At 41.4% G+C, this 21,960-nt stretch overlaps 1 protein-coding gene across 3 annotated transcripts in view; it reads left to right on the top strand.

Annotated features, from left to right (window-relative positions):
• PLXNA2 (plexin A2) overlaps positions 1–21,960 on the top strand; it is a 325,654-nt gene that overhangs the window by 238,744 nt on the left and 64,950 nt on the right. For all 3 annotated transcript variants that reach the window (XM_056557949.1, XM_056557950.1, XM_056557951.1), the window contains 3 exons: positions 1,381–1,532; positions 3,894–4,011; positions 9,634–9,770. In XM_056557949.1, the coding sequence (XP_056413924.1) occupies positions 1,381–1,532; positions 3,894–4,011; positions 9,634–9,770 (407 nt within the window). The remainder of the gene's footprint in view (positions 1–1,380; positions 1,533–3,893; positions 4,012–9,633; positions 9,771–21,960) is intronic.

Raw genomic sequence — 21,960 nt, forward strand, 5'->3', positions numbered from 1 at the left:
TTTGTTGCGGGCGCTGGCACTCTATACTGGCGGTATCCCTATGCCCGGGCTGCAAAAGGTAAACAAAATCAACTTTAACGCAACTACGTCAGCCTTACGCTGGGGACGGGAACGTCGGAGAGCTGTCAGCCTATCACCGGCCGCAGCGATGTCCCGCCTTGGCCGGTGATAGGCTGAGCCCACTGTCATGTAAGAAGCCGGCTTCTTACATGGCAGTGGGCTCAGCCTATCACCGGCTGAGGCGGAACATCTCTGCGGCCGGTGATAGGCTGACAGCTTTCCGACGTTGCCGTCCCCAGGAAACAAGGGAGGCCGGTACCAGACCAACGGGAGGTGAGTTAAAGTTTTTGTTTATTTTTTGCAGCCCGGGCATAGGGATACCGCACAGTATAGAGCAGTGGTCTCCAACCTGCGGACCTCCAGATGTTGCAAAACTACAACTCCCAGCATGCCCGGACAGCCAACGGCTGTCCGGGCATGCTGGGAGTTGTAGTTTTGCAACATCTGGAGGTCCGCAGGTTGGAGACCACTGGTATAGAGTGTCAGCGCCGTTGGCCACAACAAACAGGATGAGGAGGGCAGCGCATACGGGTGACATGTGAGTAGTACCCTGATGGGGACAGCGCTGGGCTAATAATTGGGGGGGGGGGCAGAACAGCGCTCGCAGGTCACATAGGATTAGTTCCCTGATGTGGGGACAGCGCAGCGCTGGGCTAATTCATTGATTCCCGAGGGGGGAGGGGCCAAACCGGTATTGCGATATGGGTTAAAATTCATATGTATGAACCGGTATACCGCCCAGCCCTACTAAGGCATGCCCCTTTTTTCTAGATATTGTCTAGTGAGAATCAAACAGTCTGAAGCACAAAATAAATGTGACACAAGGCATAGGCAGTAGTTTTTGGCACAAAATGACCTTTTGGAATCTCCACGCTTTGTGTTGTATATGCGTATGAGATTTGTTTGCTGAACTTGCCTGATGCCTAATGTGGGACACTTTAGCAATATATGGTAATCTTCTAGGGGAGATTTATCAAAACCTGTGTAGAGGAAGAGTGGTGCAGTTGCCCATAGTAACCAATTAGAGCTTTCATTTTTAAAGAGGCCGCTGAAAAATCAAAGAGGCAATCTGATTGGTTGCTATGGGCAACTGCACCACTCTTCCACTACACAGGTTTTGATACAGCTCCCCCTAAGTGTTTTTTCTAATATTCCCTTGTTTGCAGATAGGTTATTTCACAAAAAGGCATTTTATAAAATGATCTTCTCTATATATCTATGTATGCTCTATCGCTATATGTTAAATATATTTGGTGACATCTTTATACTTTTTAAAAATAAATAAGGTTAATATTCTCTATGCTTGCATATCTTTTATAGATACTTACTGTGTCTGGGCCCCCAGAAGGAGGCACCCGCGTCACTATTCGGGGAGTAAACCTTGGTCTAGACTTTTCTGAGATTGCCAACAATGTGCTGGTGGCCGGAGTACAGTGCACGCCTGTGGAGGAGGAGTACATCATTGCTGAACAGTAAGTCTGATATGACCATCTTTAGTATGGAAAGAAATTCCAGCCTCCTTAAGTTTTTTTTGCGAGGGGCCACTTTCATTGTACACAAGGTCTAGTTGTATCTATCTATTTCTCTTGGACTTTAATTGGACCACGTATGTCCGCAGAATTGGCCTATGTTAACCCTGCTTTGGACTCACTTGAGTGCATATGAACTTCAGAAAATTATTGGTCGATTTCCCTTTAGTTTTCTTGGTTAAAAAGATGAATCTCCCTCTACTTCTTGCTTATTCGTTCATGTCTGTGCATTGTTAAAGATAAAAGGAGTACTTGGGAGTCCAACATCTAGTGATAGGTCTCAGTCACCATCTTCCATTCACTTGCTATGAGCCATACAAAGGGATTTGGTACTACAATGCCAGATTTCTATAGGAGCGACATCATAGGTGGATCACTGATTATGAAGCATTACCGGTTAGTAATAAATCCCTGAAGTACTCCATACTGGGAAAAGCTGATATACCAGTCTAACCTTTGCAAATGAAAAAGTATAAGTTTGCGTGTTCCCTTTGTTTCCATAAATTGATATTGTAAGCAAGTAAGCAGGGAATCTTTCCTGAGCTCTGGCAATCTGATAATGGCAGGTAAAGCTTAGACCGGCAATAATTCATTTATTGCACAAAGTAAAATGTCAAACAAAAAAGGAAAGATAGAGTGGTAGGCGGAGAATGGATGGCCTCCGAGATGAACATGTGTGTGCCATAATGGTTACTTCAATCTATTTCTAGCCTGCTCTATGATGGGTGTAGAAAAGCCATACTCGGAGTAGCTTATCAAAATGGGCTGCATTATAACTGAAATAGGTGTCCACATTGTACTGCATAGGAACAGAAGAAAAATGTTACAAATAAATGGCTTATTAAAATAATAAAACCTTTCACTTACTGTCTTAAGAACCTCAATGGCTCATGTATAAGAGGTTCATCCAGGACTACTGAAAACAACATTTTATGAAAATAGGCCCTCACAGCTCCAACACTGACACCTTTCATAAGTCAAGGCTTGGCCACTAACTTACTGGCCTGGTCTGTTCTGCATGTTATATCCAGCAAATAGAAAGGGAGCGATAGAATAAAAGAAGGATCTTATTGAGCATTTGGACGATAGGCTCGAAAACAAGTGTGATCCATAGAGGCCCCACTTAACAGCTTAACCCACTGGACCCCTTTAGAGGTCTTCTGGAGTCTTAACAGCTCAAAACTGTTTTAATGGCATAAATTAAGAAACCATGCACAATATTATGCTTGTATATATATAAATATGTTGTTTTAATGTTGTGGCTGATCAGCGTGTTTGTGCATTATTTAATTCATCCTTGGCGACTGATTCTCTTTAACCTCCCTTATGTCACATAATCCTGCCAGCCATTTCATACACAGGGACCTGCATGTTTTATATACTGTAGATAATGGCTTATTTCTTGGGCAGCAGTGTAGAATACTAATGGCACAAAATGCAATGTAAAGTCTAGGAGTAAATTGACACAAGAACCAGAACTATGCAAGGGCTTTGTTGCTTTGCACTCAATAATTCCATGCAAGTCATTGATTCCCAGGAAATATTCCACAAATGACTTCTGATTTGCCGTTATGGTTGTCTCATTTTAACTATTGACTTTATAGCTTGATACATTTGGAAAGATTAAAGCATTTCTTATTTGCACCTGTCTTTGTACAGTGTGAAAAGTCTGCCTACTGCAGAGCACTCAGACATAGAAAAGAACAGCCGGACCGGGGCTTACAAGTGCAGATGTCAGGATGATCGAGTGCTCCCACTTTTGTATTAGAACACAATTGGGGATCACACAGCACTTTTTCTCATCTGTCATGGCTGACAGAGCCTGACTCCATCTGGGCTGCGAAGCACCTCTATATTTATGCTTAGAGACTGTTTCCCATAGAGACTTAAGCTTTGAGTCTGCAGTGCTTTCAGTGAGGCATTCTAGATGCACTGCAGTGTAAAATGACAGAAGGGTTAAGGTTTTGTGAGCTGCTGTTATTTCTATTGGTGTGAATCCAGGGGTTTCCATCTGGCAATCTGTGAGCTTAATGCAGATCTCTGGAGGGTTCTAATAGGAAAAAGAGGCAATCAGTTGGAGGGAGGCTGAGAAGGGTGATGGGGAACAGTGGGGGGCATGTTATATGCCAGAACAGGGGACATAGTTTAAGCGTGCAAAGCCTGAAAGAAAGACAGGTCATGTGGAAATGGAATGGTAAAACCATACGGGTGCATAACATAAAATAAATGCTAATGTTGTGAGTACAGCCTTGAATGCCCTTAAATGTCATGTACTGATGTATCTGCACTGTTCTATTCTTCTAGAATTGTATGTGAAATGGGCCCGACGCCTCCTGCATCAAGCTCAGGTCCAGTGCTTCTCTGTATTGGAGAATGTAAACCAGAGTTCATGGCCCGGTCTTTGCAACAGTATAGCTTTGTGGTGAGTAGCAAACATATATAGCATATCTATCTCGGTGTTCCTATAAAGGTGCTTCTTGTCTAACCCTTTTGTTAGCTGTACCACTCATGCTACGAACTGCGTCAATATAAAACTGAGATGATGTTGATCATTTGTCCTTTGGCGGACTGGTTTTCCCCATTTGGTAATGGAAGTGAACTCAAAGATGTGGCTTGCCTGTTACTTCATCAAACTATTAATAACCTCTATAAATATTTATTAGTGTTAGTCATGGAGAAATACAGGGACATCTATAGGTATGGTGGAGTACTGCAAGCTTCCAAATCAGATACACTGTATGTGCATAACTTGTAATGCTGCAGAAAATGGACAAGGAATCTGCAGCTTTCTCAATGCTTAATAAGCATTACCAATGTCTGCATTATATTTACATATTTCTAAATATATTCTCATATTGGAACCTGTATTAGTAAATTCACTTTTAGGAAGCAAAATATTTGAGTGGAAATGAGTACGAACAAGCTAAATGAAAGTTTTCTAAAAATATCAGGGAGAATGCTGTCTTCTATTCACTGGGTTTGCCAGCTTTAAGCCATGTCTGTTCTCACTGTTTGCCTGTAATTTACTTTGTTAGCGCACAGCTAATAGCATTGATGGAAGCAGCGGCTCTCTTCTCCAATTCGCCACGCCTAGTCTTCCCTTGCAGCAAATTATAGGTTTGCTCAAGCTCATGATAAAATGACACATTTTTCCTGAAAAATCAATGCTATGCTTTCTACGGCTCAACTGCACAAGGCTCCCCTTAATCATGTAACAAGCCATAACTGTCACTAGGTACTTTATGATGTCATTTAACAAAAGTAGCCTGGAAAGTACAGATAGGCAGAATGAGGAGCCTGAAAGGAGTTAATCCTATTAATGGTGACGTTCACATAAAAGACGCCATTATTCTCCATGCTAATTAATGACGTTTTATGATTCCATAGCCTGACGCTCTCTCAAGACAAAAATGCCTCTTGCTCATGGTGACCTTGTTTTATATCCATTTCTGCATCTCAGGTGACTGTCCCTGTCATACTCATGCACTGCCAAGAAATTCTTACATTACACACTGATTTTAACCCCTTAAGGACACAGCCCTTTTTCACCTTAAGGACTGAGCCCTTTTTCGCAATTCTGACCGCCGTCGCTTTATGAATTAATAACGCGAAAACGCTTTTACCGAATATTCTGATTCTGAGATCGTTTTTTCGGGACATATTCTACTTTATTTTGGTGGTAAATTTTCGGCGTTACTTGCATCCTTTTTTGGTGAAAAATCCCCAAATTTCATGAAAATTTTGAAAATTTAGCATTTTTCTAACTTTGAAGCTCTCTACTTGTAAGGAAAATGGATATTCAAAATACATTTTATTTTTATTCACAAATACAATATGTCCACTTTATGTTGGCATCATAAAATGGACATATTTTTGCTTTTTGAAAAAATTAGAGGGCTTCAAAGTAGAGCAGCAAATTTTAAAAATTTCATGAAAATTACTAAATCTGAAGGGACAGATGTTACAGAACTACAACTCCCAGCATGCCTGGGCAGTCTAGGCATGCTGAGAGTTGTAGTCTGGCAACATCTGGAGGGCTACCATTTGGACACCGCTCTAACAGTGGTCTCCAAACTGTGACCCTCCAGATGTTGCAAAACTACAACTCCCAGCATGCCCAGACAGCCTTTGGCAGTTTGGCCTTCCTAGTGGTTGCCACAGTAAAGATCACATTACTTTCACTTTCATTCCCACCCCCCCCCCCCCCCCACCGTAGTTTCCCTACCTGAGCCAGGATCCAGCAGTCTCCAGCGACGATCGTGGCTCCCCAGGCATCTTCTCCTCCAGGTAATGGCCTCCATCTTCTCTCCATCTTCCCCTCAACATCCAGGGGTGGGCAGAATGGGGGTTGCCATGGCAACCCACTGTGCTGCCCTGCCATTGGTCAGAATCAGTTCTGACCAATGGCAGGGGATAGGAGGAGATCGCAGCACTGCAACCTCACTCCTAGCCCTCAGGATGATCGGGGCTGTCCCTGACAGCTCCGATCATCCCATTTTTCCGGGTGACCGGGTCACCAGAGACTCAATCAGCCCTGAATAGCAGAAAATCGCATGTCTAAATTGACTTGCGTTTTCTGCGATCGCCGACATGAGGCCGACCCTAGGCGATGTGCCAGGATGCCTGTTGAATGACCGGCGGGGACCGGAATTCCCACGGGCGTATGCATACGCCCCACGTCCTTAAAGACTCGGGATGCAGGGCGTATGCATACGCCTGGCGTCATTAAGAGGTTAAAAAGAGCAGAACTGTTAGTCCATGGTCACACGACGAAACTTCCATGCCAAATTACGCAGAAGAATTTTGCACAGATATTTCGCTGCCGCAGAGTACCATTGACTTCAATTGGATTCTGCTACACTGTTCACTTGGCAGAATTTCTGGCGTGGAAATTCAGATTCTGGCATCTGCAGAAAGAATAGTCATGTCTAATCTTTCTGCAGAGTCCATAAGGAAATGCATTGCCATCTAAAAGATGATTTACAAGCAGTCCTAGCACCAGCATGTTCTGCCTGCTCCGCTGTCGGTGAAATGTCCGCACAGAGATTTTACGTGTAGACATTCCACAGTGTGAACATAGCCTTAGTATTTCCTAATAGGAACTCTCTATGTATGACCTATTTTCAATTTTAGCTTTAAAACAGAAAATTTGAACCCTAAGTTAACAGACAATGATTTCATTGCAGCCATGATAGTTTTGTATAAGTAGCCACATTGTGCATGGTCAAAGGCTACATTCACACAGCAGTATTCCGGTCAGAGTTTCTGTCAGTATATATTAGCCAAAACCAGAAGTGGGTCTACAACATGAAAAAGATCCATCTCTCAAACATTTCTCTGTGTAAGTTGACTAAAATTACTGATACAAAATACTGGCCCAAATACTGCCATGTGAAAGCGGCCAGATAATTCTACTTCAATACTAGATGAAGGGCTCTGCCATCTACTGAGGAAAACCGATAGGGCTACTTGAACAAATAGCTGATTTTATCAGTAGACAGAATTGACTACCAGTTTTCTACCATCTTCCCTTCTTTATCTTTAACTGTGATGTCCATTTACCATTTCTCCAAGCAGTGTACTCATTATTGTGACAGAAACTCGGTATTTATTGTGCTTACATTGGCCTATAAATATTGAATGTACCAATATCCTTCTTCCACTACACTACTCAAATTCCAAATAAAATCACTTAGGTTTTTATGCATTTTTTTTTTTTTTTTTATTCAAAGCCAGAAGTAGATTCAGAAGAAATGGCAAATATTAAGGGTGGACCAATGCTATGCTCCCACACAATAATTTTTATCATATACTGAATAACAGAACAGAAGCCATTTGGTAAATTTTTTCAGACTTTTTGGATTTTTTTTCTTTTCTCAAGGAACCCAATATACATTGTGTAAATGTGGCATCATGCTTCACTTTCTTGTTGAATGCACTTCTGACTTTAGCTCAAAAATATATTTTTCCCAAGAACTGTTCTGTGTGAAACCACCCAAAACATTTTTGCTGCATTAAATAATTGCTGTAGCCAGTTGTTAGTTGTAAGTCTATAGTGTTTTGTTTAATCACTTTTCTGGTTTTACTTAAATGGGCACTGTCAGATCCAAAAACTTATGTGTTTACTGATGTAAATTAAAGACCTTTTGTAATATGGTTGTTTAATTTTTTTTATTTTTTTTTATATTTAATAAAGAAAACTGCTTCTGAAAATCCCACCACTAGGGGTCCCCAAACCTTCTGGAACACTAACTAGTCCTGCAGCAGCATCAGGCTTGTCCATGAGTAATTGACAAGAGATGACTCATGGACAAGGCTGCATGAGCAGATGCACCAATCACCTCTCACCACCACAAGGGAGGGACACGCCCCCTTCCACTGAGAGGATTTTTTAACACTGCGATCTAATGAAAAGGTATTTTTATAATAAATAAAGGTGATAGAGGCATACAAATGAGGTGTACACGGTTAGGATTAGGTACTGAGTGACATATTCATTTTTTTGTAGGATTTGACAGGTACTACATACCATTAATCCAATATATTTTCCTGCTTGTTCATACTGGACATTTAAGGTCTGATCAAACTATTCATATTCATAAAAGTCAGGTATTTTTAAACCTATACAGAACAGTGATTTGACATATTGTTGACTTCAACAACGATTTACAAATTGTTGACTTCAGATGCTACATAAAGCAATCGTACTGACAATTTATTTACTCATTTACTCGAATTTAGACTTATTTTTCATATTCTACTTCATGTTAAGCTACTCTTGTAGTACTGTACAAGCTACACTGACTTGTGACCTTGTGTTCAAGGGGCCTCCAGTCTGGGTCTGGCACGCTAGGGTCGATTCTATAGGAAGCCAATTACCCTACAATTAACTCACAAATACAGGATTTGTTTTTGTCAGCATTTTCCAATAAAAACTCTTCCACTGTTTTCCTTAGATATAGGTGACCTTGACTACTGCACTGTTGGCTTGTTTTACCCCCACAATAGGATAATAATGTGATGTTATTGAAAGTGGCTTTAGAAGAATAGAGAAGGTTTTATCTCACTAAATCAGATAGCACATTTTGTATTGCAGAATAACATCTGAATGAAGGTCACATGGTCAAGGTTCTGGGGACATGAAATTAAGGTTGCCCAGATTCAAGCTGATACATAGCTCTTAATTTAGGAAAGCTTCTGTTAGAAAACCAGTGCAACATATCTGCAGCATCTAAGCCAGGTATTCAGACATCCCACTCTCCCAGGATCATGTGTATCTGCCAACAATATAATAGATTCAACCACTGCATACTTGGACCCACAAGACACAATTTCACTCATTATTTCTGATTTATGGGACCCTGGACCTGTAACAACCTTTCTGAGACCTCGGCATATTGCTCCATCTCCCTGCTCAGCAGCGAACAACATGACACATTCTAGAGGCAGTATCTCCACAGTGCCCCAAATATCTTTACATTTTCCTATCTACGTTTATCATTATTGCTTTGCATGAGAGACATAATACCCCTTATTCCAGCCATTCCATTGTCTGCTCACTGCAGGTTATTGCTGTGGGCTAGAAGAAGTATCTGAAAATAGAATAATTGCAAATACTTGAAACAATCTACATGTAGGGCTGCAAATAGCTGTATATTTTTTTATCAGCCGTTTATGAATCTGCCTATGCCCTTGGCTATCATCTATTAAGTTGTCTGTTTATCCGTAACCTATTCTTATATTCTGCTTATTTATTGGCTCTGCTTTCTTACTCTTTTTGTCAGTGTTGTCTGGCTGCTAACCTCCTATGCTATAAGAGATTTTTGCCAGGATAGCAAAAGCATTAAGTTTTATAAAAAGGTGCAATAAAAAGAATTTGTACCTTTGGTAAGCTCTTGGCTCCTTTTCTTAGTACTTGGCACAGGCAACATGAAAGCAGGATGAATCCCTTAAATGTTATCTAAGAGCACTATATGGACTGAAGAATAACACTGTGGTGCTATGCACAAATGTTTATCAACGCACTCATTTGTTTCATCTCTAGAATCCAGCTGTGTCTCACATTAGCCCATCTCGTGGTCCAGAGTCTGGAGGAACGATGATCACTATCACTGGACACAATCTGGGAGCTGGAAGCACTGTTTCAATACTTCTTGGCAACCAAACATGTGAATTTTATGGGTAAGTGTTTTTTTTTTTGATCACAGTAACAAGGCTATTCTGCATGCACAGTAGTTGAATAGAAGTGTCCATGTATAGGACAAAACTAAGGATGGAAAAGCCCCTTAAAGGGGTATTCCTTTTTCTTTTATTTGACTATTCTTCAGGGGCTGTAGAGTTAGTGTTTTTCATAATATAGTGTCTGTACGTGTGTGATGGTTTCCTCACAATTCTTTTGTGATTTTCACCCGAATATTTATTTTTAACAGCATAGCAAATGACTGTTGTCTCAAAATGACTGACTCACTAGTCAGCTGATGACAGGGAGCCTGTCTGCTTCAATGGATGGAGGGATCGCTTGGTGGGAGAGATATCAATCTGCAATTAATGCAACAGCTGTAGGCACCCTGATTGAAAACCACAGGTCTTTTGAATGGATGCAGATCATTTATGTTTCAATGGGTGGGGATGCTGATGTGTAGGAGGGAGGAAATGGAATTCTGGGATTTGTAGTCAAAGTTCACAAAAAGCTAACCACCAGTTCACAAAAAGCTAACCACAGTCTTTAGGTAATCTCACAACATAGCCATTTAGCCCCAAGGCAAGCACAGATCCTTCCTAAGCATGTCCATTACTGCCTGCCAGGTACCTACTAAAATCACCTAATGGTGGATAACCCCTTTAATTATTCCTATATCACCGAATTCACCTACAGACGGCAATAATGGGTTGAAGTGTTACTTTCATTAAAACAAATAATAATTTCCATGTCACACAGACAAGCCAAAAGTTTTGATCGGTCACAGCAGCACACTTCACTACCTGGCCTAGCGCGTATTTCAGGAGCCTGTCACATACAAAGTGACAACGTGAGCTCAGATCTGGGGAGTGAAGCGCCCTGATGTGCCCTTCTCCCAACTATGTCTAGAGATCACTGGGGATTTCAAGACCCTGACCAATCAAATCTTTTGACATGTCTGCATTTTTTAATGACGTTTTAAAATTTACTGACTTACATGTCTGACATGCCTCCATTGTATACTCTGTATAGTCATATATACTGTACACAAGACTGCCAGATTGCCTCTTACTACTGATTTATTACAATGGGAAACCTAAGTTTTATTTGAATATTTCTTTTTTATATTTAAAGGGGAAATCCAGTCAATTGTCAACAGCTTTTCTTATATGTCATTGGTACAAATCTCAGACCTCCAGTGATTTCTAGAAGAAAATACATCTATAGAGCGCTCAGCCCCTTTGCTACTATGGCTAAATCTGACATTATGCAGGCTGCCATTGGTTTGACAGGTCCTTTAATTAGAATGCTGTGTCAGATTTTCAGTAGCAGAAATCTCTGATCAGTGCCTTGGGGTTTAAGTGTTATATAGAGATTATTTATTGTGGGAGAGCACTGACAGTTTGTGATTATAGACTTCAATCATGTTATCATTTCTTTTGTCCCTTTGACATGTTGGGTGATCATTGTATCTGGGTTTCCACTTTAAAACGCTTGTCTTGTTTTTCTTACGAAGACCAACCCTGATTATTAGCTAGTTATATTTCTGCACTGAATTCTGAATGAATTTATAGCCAATACACTTCAATTGGACTCCGCTCTCCCATTCACACAGCAGAATTTCTGCTGCAGAATTTCAGTTGCAGGAATTCCATTGAAGTGAATAGGCTATAAATCCGTGCAGAAATTCATGCATACACAACGGACACTCAGCAAGCTGAATTCCGCTGGCTGAATCTCCAGTGATAGATTCAATGGTGTGCTTCAATGGTAGGACTGCAAGGACATAGCCGTCTATATAAACATGTTCATTTTATGAGCAGACATCCTTTCCACCTTCGGAATCCCACTGCTGCAATTCCACTGTCTGAACAGGGCAGCAGAATCCCATTGAAAACAATGGGACTCTGCTGCATGCTGCAGGCAGAATTCGACATCGGAATGTCCACAGTGTAACTGAGCCCTTGGGGCACCTGGCAGAGTTCAATTCCAGCAGCCCTGCCACAGTAGAAATGCAGCTCTCCACTAGTATGGCCTATTCACACTAAGGAATTTTCAAGTGAAATCCAGTAAAAAAAAAAAAAATTCTGTCCAGAAATGCAGTAGCAGCCTCCCATGGTTTTCAGTAGGATTGTCTGACCGGTCATAGCACTGACTGATTGAGATGGCGCCTGCCATGCATGGAATGCCCGCCCATAGCTTTTCTATTCAGATGGATACCTACTGACCCATGATAAAGCCGCTGCAGATACATGATATGTGATCATCTTTTGAACCCCTTTTATATTAGTTAGGAATATATGAAATAAAAAGGATTAAAGAGGAGATCTGGGATTTCTGTGAGCGTACATCCTTTATTGTCCGAATATACTTCCATGTTGCTGCCCTCTACTGGCTTGCATCTTAGGCTGTTTTCATCTGTTAAAAGATCCGTTATAAACGTCCGTTAGAAAAGCTTTAAAAACGGATGTTAAACGCCCGCTACAAAATCCCCTTCAAGTGTCTACCACATTAAAAAAAGCGTACATAGATCATAGATATGAAAAAGATTTTTTATTGACATAAATGCATGAAATATACAATACAAGAATAAAATCATGTAAAATGGTGCTGTGGTGGACACCGACAAGAATTGGGGCTATGCTTGCCAGTACTAAATAAGTAACATATAAAGTGCAGCGGGGTACAATAAACCTGCCTACAACTAGCAGCGTGAATACAGTGCACTACTTCTTTTAAGAGGAGAAATATAGCAATAACACAAGTAAAGTGCATAGAAGGGGGTACGTACACCAACCTATAATTAGTCACATTAGTGTAGCAGCTATAAAATAAGGTGCATTGTACAAAGTGAGCAAGCTAATCAATTCAAGAGTTTACATAGGTAAAGAAGCATAACATGTAAACATATAGCGGACTGGTTACCAATGGTGACAGCAAGTGCAGTGTGCAGGCCTCCAACACCCAAACGTTTTTGCTCCTAGGCTTCTTCCGGGGTGCTTTGTGATGCTGCTATATTTCTCCTCTTAAAGGGGTACTTTAAATCCACTTGTGCCAGAAAGACAGATTTGTAAATTGTATATAACAGAGCAAGCTCGGCACCACTCTCTGTATTTTGAGGACAGGAAAAGATGGGACCCTTTTTGACTTCTCCCCTTGCAACTGCTGGAGGTGCATATAGGTGCTGCTACACTGTAAGACAGTGTGAACAGGTATCCAATAGGAAAAAGAAGCAGAGCACTCACCAGACCTTGAATGCAGGTTGACTTTATTGACCGGAACGATCAAAGGCACATCAGGGGGAGGTAGTACAGACAGGGGAGTGTAGCTTAGAGACGCGGGGGTATCCTCACGAGAGGATACCCCCGCATCTCTAAGCTACACTCCCCTGTCTGTACTACCTCCCCCCGATGTGCCTTTGATCGTTCCGGTCAATAAAGTCAACCTGCATTCAAGGTCTGGTGAGTGCTCTGCTTCTTTTTCCTATTGGAGATTTGTAAATTACTTCTATTAAAAAATCTTAATCCTTCCTGTACTTATTAGCTGCTGAATACTGCAGTGCTAATTTTTTTCTTTTTGGAACACAGAGCTGTCTGCTGACATCATGAGCACAGTGCTGACATATCTGTCCATTTTAGGAACTGTCCAGAGTAAAAGGAAATCCCCATAGCAAACATATGCTGTTCTGGACAGTTCCTAAAATGGACAGAGATGTCAGCAGACAGCTCTGGGTTTCAAAAAGAAAAGAATTTCTGCTGTAGTATTCAGCAGCTAATAAGTACAGGAAGGATTAAGATTTTTTTAATAGAAGTAATTTACAAATCTGTTTAACTTTCTGGCACCAGTTGATTTAAAAAAAAAAAAAAGAAGTTTTTCACCGGAATACCCCTTTAAAGAAGTAGTGCACTGTATTCACGCTGCTAGTTGTAGGCAGGTTTATTGTACCCCGCTACACTTTATATGTTACTTATTAAGTACTGGCAAGCATAGCCCCAATTCTTGTCGGTGTCCACCACAGCACCATTTTACATGAGTTTATTCTTGTATTGTCTATTTCATGCATTTATGTCAATAAAAAATCTTTTTCATATCTATGATCTATGTACCCTGGTTTTTATGTGGTAGACTCATGGTTTTGGCATAGATCAGTTAGGCACGGGAAGTTTGTTTGTGTAAAATCCCAATTCAAGTCTATGGGATTTTTTGATTATCCTTTATAGCCTTTCATGAATACCGGATGTTAATTGTGACGGAATAAAAAATGGCACATGCACTAATTTTTCTTCCATCACAAGAAACGGGTAAATTAATGGCCGTTATTTTTAACATTGAAGTCTATGGCAAACGGATGAGCCTTTATGTCATCCGTTTGCACTCGGTTTATAATATCTGTTATTACTTCTTAGCATGCTCAGAAGAGGTGACATCAGCAGACTCCTGCAGTGCTGAGGGACTACTACTACTCCCATCATGGAACAGACTTGTTTCCTTGATGGGAGTAGTAGTTCTTGGCCGGCCAGATGTGCTGCTGTAGAATACTTTTTATTCATAGCGCTGCCAAGGCATTTGATTATAGAAGCGCTGTGAGGGCCAGGCATATGGATATGTCTGACCCCTGCAGCGCATCTATATACAGATGCCGCTGCAGCGCTATGACAAGTATTCTTTCAGCAGCGCATCCCGAGCCAGATGCGCTGCTGTAGAATACTTTTCATTCATAGCGCTGTTGGGAGCTTATGATAGCGCTGCGGGGGGAACATATATATGCGCTGCGGGGGGGGGACAATATATAAATGCGCTGCGGGGGGACAATATATATATATGTATGCGCTGTGGGCAGAACATCTATAAATGCGCTGCGGGGGACAAGATATATAGAAGCACTGGGAAGACCATATATATACCCCCCCTAGCGACTCTATATATCTTTCCTCACCGCAACTCTTCTATTTGAAAACCCCGCCGGGGGCACTGAATGGCTCCTCGGTACCGGCCATTCTGTGCTCCTGGCAGGGAATTTAAAAATGAAAGTACAGTATATATCAGAAAGAATGTAGAAGATGGATCCAGCTCCAGGAGCTGGATCCATCTTCTACATTCTTTCTGCTACTACCGGGGGAGTGCGGTCCCCTGCATCCGTGCTCCTGGATCATATATGTGGTGTCTTCATGCATGAAAAGTCGGTGAGCTGATCTATTACCCTTCCTTTTTTATTCCTACAGTATACATCGTACATCGCTGCTCCCCTGTTTAATAACTTCTAATCGCAGGGGTTCTCAGAAGTGAGACTCGTGCGATCAATCCTTCAGCCCTTGTACTACAACCCCCATCGTGGAACATAGTCTGTTCCATCATGGGGATTGTAGTAAATACACTAATGTAGCCTCCCCGGCAACCGGAAGACCCCTGCAGCTGGGGAACTACTACTCCTATCATGGATAGAAGTCTGTTCCATGATGGGAGTAGTAGTAGTCCCGGCTGTGGGAGACTGTAGGCAGAGGTTTTAAAACGGCCGTACATGAGGGATGTTATAACGGGTCTTAACAGATGAATATTTATTCACCCGTTATTTCATCCATTATTATACATCCGTTTTTACACAGAAAACAGACATTTAATAACGGATGAATGCTCATAGTGTGAAAGGAGATGTCAGTAGTCTTCCCACTGTTGGTTCAGTCATGTAATAAAACAATCAGCCTGGTTAGGATGAGGTTAATATCTTCCCATTTTCCTATTCCAGTATTAAGCCTGCATTCTTTAGGTTCTGCTCCTATATATAGCAACTATACAGGAAGGAAGAAAGAATAGCGTTAGCTCAGGGTGGACGAGCACGCTGTGCTCAGTGGCTCTTGGCCCTATTTTGAGAGTGAGTCCCCCAGTTGCTGTATAGATGGGGGGGGGGGGGGGGCTGTTAGGTGAAGCGTTTTATAAGCAGATTGGGGCTAATAACAGCTTCCTATTCGTCAGCCTGCACACCGCATTGTGGTGAGATTCTGCTTGACGGCATAATAATAGCATGGCAAGCTAATTAACTGATCACAGGGAAGGGGCAGGATCCTGCCAGCTGTAATGTATCGCTCTGGAGTGGGCTGGCAGAACGAGAGGGGCCTGATGGACTACTCTACTCTGTATACACTCCGCACCACAAGAGGCATATACTCTGTGGTCATGCCATAAAGACTACACCAGCATTCAGTCAATTCAATAAGAAAATGGCTTAATGGAGTTTAACATGACGTATATGCAGCAGAATTTTTATGTGCGGTTATTCTAGCATTAAAGTTAAAATTCACCATTTATAACTTAAGTGAAAGAAGTAGGCCTCTGGCTCTACTGTAGCGTCACATATTTCCGGTGTCACACCGTATGTATCTGTTAGAAAACTACATGCTGGGAGTTGTAGTTTGGAAAACACTGTCAGGGTACGGTCACATGTAGCATATACGCAGCATATATTACGCTGATCATTTCAGATTTGAAATACTCTGCATATTTCTGTGCTAGCAAAATCTCTGGGAGTAATAATAAACAACTTTAGACTTTGCTAGAACAGCAGTGTATATGCTACATGTGACCCTACCTGTATAAAACTTTTCTCCCACAGAAGCACTGCACCTATCACAGCATCAATCTTTCCATATCTTTGCTTTGCTTATAGCTGACCTAACGCATAAGGCTTTGTTCACACAATGGAATTTCCATGCAGAACTCTTCCGAGTCCCATTGATTTCAATGGGATTCTGCTCCACTGTTCACATGATTTGAACAACAAGAGAAAAACATGGTTTCAAATGGCAGGAAATGCTCAACCCCAAATGCGGTTGTGCATTTATACTGGGGGAGCAGATCCTGCACTTGTGGTCCGCTGCTAAGGGCGATCCCCAGCATAAAATGCATATAATGGGGGATGCCTGCAGCGGACTACAAGTGCCACAATGGCATCCTACACCCGAGGAAAAGTGTGGATGTGTTATTCTATATATTCACATATTCTATATACACATCCACACCTTTCATCGGGTGTAGGATGCCATTGTGGCTAGAGATGAGCGAACTTACAGTAAATTCGATTTGTCGCGAACTTCTCGGCTCGGCAGTTGATGACTTTTCCTGCATAAATTAGTTCAGCTTTCAGGTGCTCCGGTGGGCTGGAAAAGGTGGATACAGTCCTAGGAAAGAGTCTCCTAGGACTGTATCCACCTTTTCCAGCCCACGGGAGCACCTGAAAGCTGAACTCATTAATGCAGGATAAGTCATCAACTGCCGAGCCGAGAAGTTTGTGATGAATCGAATTTACTGTAAGTTCGCTCATCTCTAATTGTGGCACTTGTAGTCTGCTGCAGGCATCCCCCATTGTATGCATTTTATTCTGGGGATCACCCTTAGCAGTGGACCACAAGTGCAGGATCTGCTCCCCCAGCATAAAGGCACAACTGCATTTGGAGTTGAGCATTTCCTGCCATTTGAAACCATGTTTTTCTCTTGTTGTTCAAATCTTATACTTGGAGGTGTATAAACTCCAAATCTAATGAGCCTTAATCACTATTATAGGCAGCATTTTGGTGCACCTGTGAGGCCGGCAACATATCAGCCAACTTAGGTGGGGCTCATATCCTTCCTCCCTCCTCCCCCTGTATGTGTGCCCAGCCACGCTGGAAGTAACTGGGATCAGGCTGTGAGTCAGACCTAATGCTGCTGTAATTGCCCACTGGCCCCTGGTTTTGCCCATATGGCACAGGTAGGTTTAGTGTTAGGGCCTGTGCCACTTGAGAAACCTTGGCGTTGATGTGCGGGCTCAGGTATGTCCTTCATATAAGGATATACTGGCTAATATCTCACTTAACATCATTTTGAGGGTTAGTCATATGTTACTGTCTACATCTACCACAGTAGTGCACCTAAATTTATGTATTATTCCATTGTTCACATGGCCGAATTTCCGCGCCTGAACCAAATTCTGATCCCGGCGCCTGCAGAAAATAAAACATGTCTATTCTTTCTGTGCGGTTTGCACAGAAATCCATTTCCATCTATGAGACCCCACATTTCCGAGCTGTCCTAGCTGAAATTTTCAGTGCAGACATTCCACCGTGTGAATATAGTCTTAGTGCTAGTGAGCTGCTTAGGCAATGTTCACACATTGCTTTTTAAGGTTGAATTTTGAGGCTGTATTATGCCTCAACATGCAAAGTACATCTCATGTTTGTTTGTTTTCGGCCATAAATATTAGACATAAAATAAAGTGAAACATAGTTATGTGATGTGGCCATTTTGTGGTGATGAATAATATGAAAATACACAAGAATTGCAAGCAAATACCCAATGTTAATGAAACGCGTTGAAAACATCAATAAAATAAGCAAGAAATGTTCCATAAAACTTGATATGTGTGTAAAAATGCTCCAAAAAGCCCAGACAAAATGCTTGAAAAAGGGTATTTTACAGTCTCTAAACACTGTGTGAACATAGCCTTATATAGGATTTCATAAGGAGGTGGTATCCATAAGGCCTCACAGTCAAGAGGTAAAATGTTTAAAAGATCTTCTATCAAGTCCTTGTGCTAAGCCTTAAGCTGTCATGTGAGGAGTTCTAATGAAATGACATTACATGGATTGTGTGGGGATGCAGTTTGGAGAGACAAAGGATGTCATTATTTTTAGCCAAACCTGGAGTGGAGCTGACATAGAGAAAGCTATATAGGAACGATTTGCACTTATTTTTGTGTTTTGGCCTCGCTCCTGGTTTTGGATAAATACAGACCAAAATCCTGCATATGCAAGAACCTTATGGTCCATTCACAATATGGAATAACCATGGGGGAAAGTTATCCTTACAAAAATCCAGTGCAGCAGCTTGCAGAACCAGACTCCTCTGATGGATTCTGCATTCTGGATGGATGGAATCTCTGCCCGGAATATCTCCATAGGTGAAGATTCCATATTGTGAATGAGCCCTGAGGGTATATTCACCCAACAGAATATCCGGGCTGAATCTGCCAGAAAAATTCAGCTCAGAAATTGCATTGCAGCAGAATCCCATTGTTTTGCTGCTGACAGTGGAAATCCCAATTCCAGACAAGTCAATTCTTTCGGCAGAAAGTGCCAACGAAACATGCTATTTGTGAAATGTCCGCCTGTTTTTTCCGGGTGGACAGTCTACAAATTTTCCGCGGTGTGAACGAGGCCTTGGGGTATCTTGCCATGTAAAATGGCTGTCGATTTCACACCATGCCATGTGAAAAAAGTGAAATCAGTTGTGAAAATCTGCTGAAAATATTGACTGGCTGCAGATTGAAAATCTGCATCATAGGTCAGTTTCTGCACTTTTTTCAGCAGCATGATGGGATTTGTTACAATCTCATTTCATGTTCTTTCGAATGGAATACAGCTTATTTGTGCTTCCATGGGTGGGGTAGCTGATGTGTGGGAGGGAGAAAAGTGACCTCAAACTTACAAACATGGAACTATGGGATGTGTAGTTTGAGAACGAAATCCAACAGGAAATATATAGCCACAGTGTTATGGTAATCTCACAACATAGCCATTCAGCCCCAAGACAAGCGCAGATCCTTCCTAAGCATGTCCATTACTGTCTGTCAGGTACGTACTAAAATCACCTTATGGTGGATAACCCCTTTAAAGTCAGTTACAGCCACACTTACAGTGTAATCCTCTGGGAAATGCATTGCTGTCTATGGAGACAGCGCATTTCCGAGCAGCCACAACACTAAGCAGAGGGAAGCATGGATGGAACACAAGCTCAGGAGATACTGCTTAGATATGCAGGCTAGCAGGTTCATCACAATGCACATGCATTAGCATCATAGCGTTCTTACTACTGTATGCAGCCTGTGCCTAGCAGAAGAAATCTACTTATTAAATCATCCTTATTTTAATGGTTTAATACAACTGTGTAGATGAATTCTTTTTTAAGAGAACTATTCATTATAATGCATATGCTGCGAAGGAGAAATCATACCCATGTAATAGGATTGTTTGCACATTTCATCACAGCACAGTTGTTTAGTGTTCTGTGAGTCACATATTAGTTCCTGACTTGTAAAAGAATAATAGTCATTGGAGTGCTGCCTGATCATGTGGTATGGTGAACGATGGCGGAATTTGACACTTGCTTGAATACTAATTTGTTACTAAATAGCATCTACATTTTTCAGAAAGGTTCAGTAACGGTCATTTACAAAGAACAAATCTGTTGTCAGCAGAGATTCTTGTGTTTGCAAGTGTTCCAGCTGAAATCTCAGGAGCATTGCACCATCAAGATATGTGTCACAGTTTGTCATTTACACTACGCCAAGTATTGTAAATTCTTCATTGATTCCATGTTTACTCTTTGTAATACCGCCCTTGCTAAAGCACCATTTCTAATTGTTAAAGAGAAAGCAAAAGTATAGTTAACCCTATAAGTGCACATACAATTTTGGCTTGAAAGGGATAGCCTTATTAAAACCATACCAGTTATAATACTGGGTAATATGCTTCTGTTTCCTCCATGTGGCAGTTTGTAATGCACGAGACCCACATGGAAGTGCTGTAGTGCTAGTCCTTTTATTTTACTGTTGTCTCTGACCTTTCCCAGCATTCCATGCAGGCATGAATAATATGCCACTAGTCACATGGGGGAGATTTATCAAAACCTGTCCAAAGGAAATGTTGCTGAGTTGCCCATAACACCAATCAGATTGCTTCTTTCATTTTTGAAAATGCCTCTAAAAAATGAAAGAAGCGATCTGATTGGTTGTTATGGGCAACTCAGCAATATTTCCTCTGGACAGGTTTTGATAAATCTCCCCCATGGTCTTCAGGATGTATGGCTATGCTGCAGTGGGGGGAAGAGATTTACTGAAGTAATGCTATTGGCACGGAGGTAATAGAAGCACATTACACTGTATTATGTTGAAATATCTGCAATGCACACACCATTTTTTTTCAATTGGAATACATGCTGCAATGCACATTGTGAATTGCTGCATGTATTTTTGAGCCTTTGTCCCTAATATGCCAGAATGAGTGATGTGCCTTATTCCAAACTTACTGCTCAGGAAGCCACTGGCCACTGATAAGCCCCATTAACTGTGAGTGATCTGCAGCCATGAGAGAAACAGTAAAATACATGACAGAAATCCAAGGCTGAACTCAGGGACAATACGCTGTATGAACATAGTCTAAGTACGAGATGGGAGAAACAAATAGCTAACAGATAGCTCAGTGGCCACGGTAGGGAAAATGCATATTCAATGGCAACGCCACGTTTAAAAAGCATAACAAAACTGTGTGTGTGAAACACCCCTAAGACTAGGTTTCCACACAGGTTTTACTGGCATTTTTTTTTCTTTTTCTTTTTTTTTTTTAATACTGGCACTGCAATTTTTAAGTTAAAGGGGTACTCAAAGGGGTACCATTTTTTTTTTAAATCAATTTAATCAATCTATTTAAAAATCTTTAATCTTCCATTACTTATCAGCTGCTGTATACTACAGAGAAAGTTGTGTAGTTCTTTCCAGTCTGACCACAGTGCTCTCTGCTGACACCTCTGTCCATATCGGGAACTGTCCAGTGAAGGAACAAATCCCTATAACAAACTTCCCCTGCTCTGATCTGTTTCTGACATGGATAGAGGTGTCAGCAAAGAGCACTGTGGCCAGACAGAAAAGAACTACTTCCTCTGGAGCAGAAAACAACTTCCACTGGGACATACAACAGCTGATAAGTACTGGAAGGATTAAGATTTTTTTTATAGAAGTAATTTACAAATCTGTTAAACTTTCTGGCACCAGTTGATTAGAAAAAAATTATTTTTCCCTGGAGTACCCCTTTAAAGTCAGAAGTGGATCCTGTAGAAAGTAGAAGTATAAATCCTTTCTTTATATTTCCCATTTGTTTTGAATACACTTCTGACTTTGGCTCAAAAACTGCAGTGGCAGTTATCCAAAAACACCAGAGAAAAAAACCTGTGTGGAAACCTAGCCTAAGGCTATGTTCACACTACGGAATGTTCGTACGGAGAATCTCTTTTGGACATTCCGCAAATTGTGGTCGCCGGCATAAATGAATTACGTGCTGAGCCCGGAATTTGGAATTTCCATGCCGTAAACATTGGGCATGGAAATTCCGCCATGTGCACAGTGCAGCAGAATCTCCATGCTGAATTCCAATGCTGAATCTGGCACGG

Source organism: Hyla sarda, chromosome 2 (genome assembly GCF_029499605.1).
Source record: "Hyla sarda isolate aHylSar1 chromosome 2, aHylSar1.hap1, whole genome shotgun sequence".
NCBI classification, from domain to species: Eukaryota; Metazoa; Chordata; class Amphibia; order Anura; family Hylidae; genus Hyla; species Hyla sarda.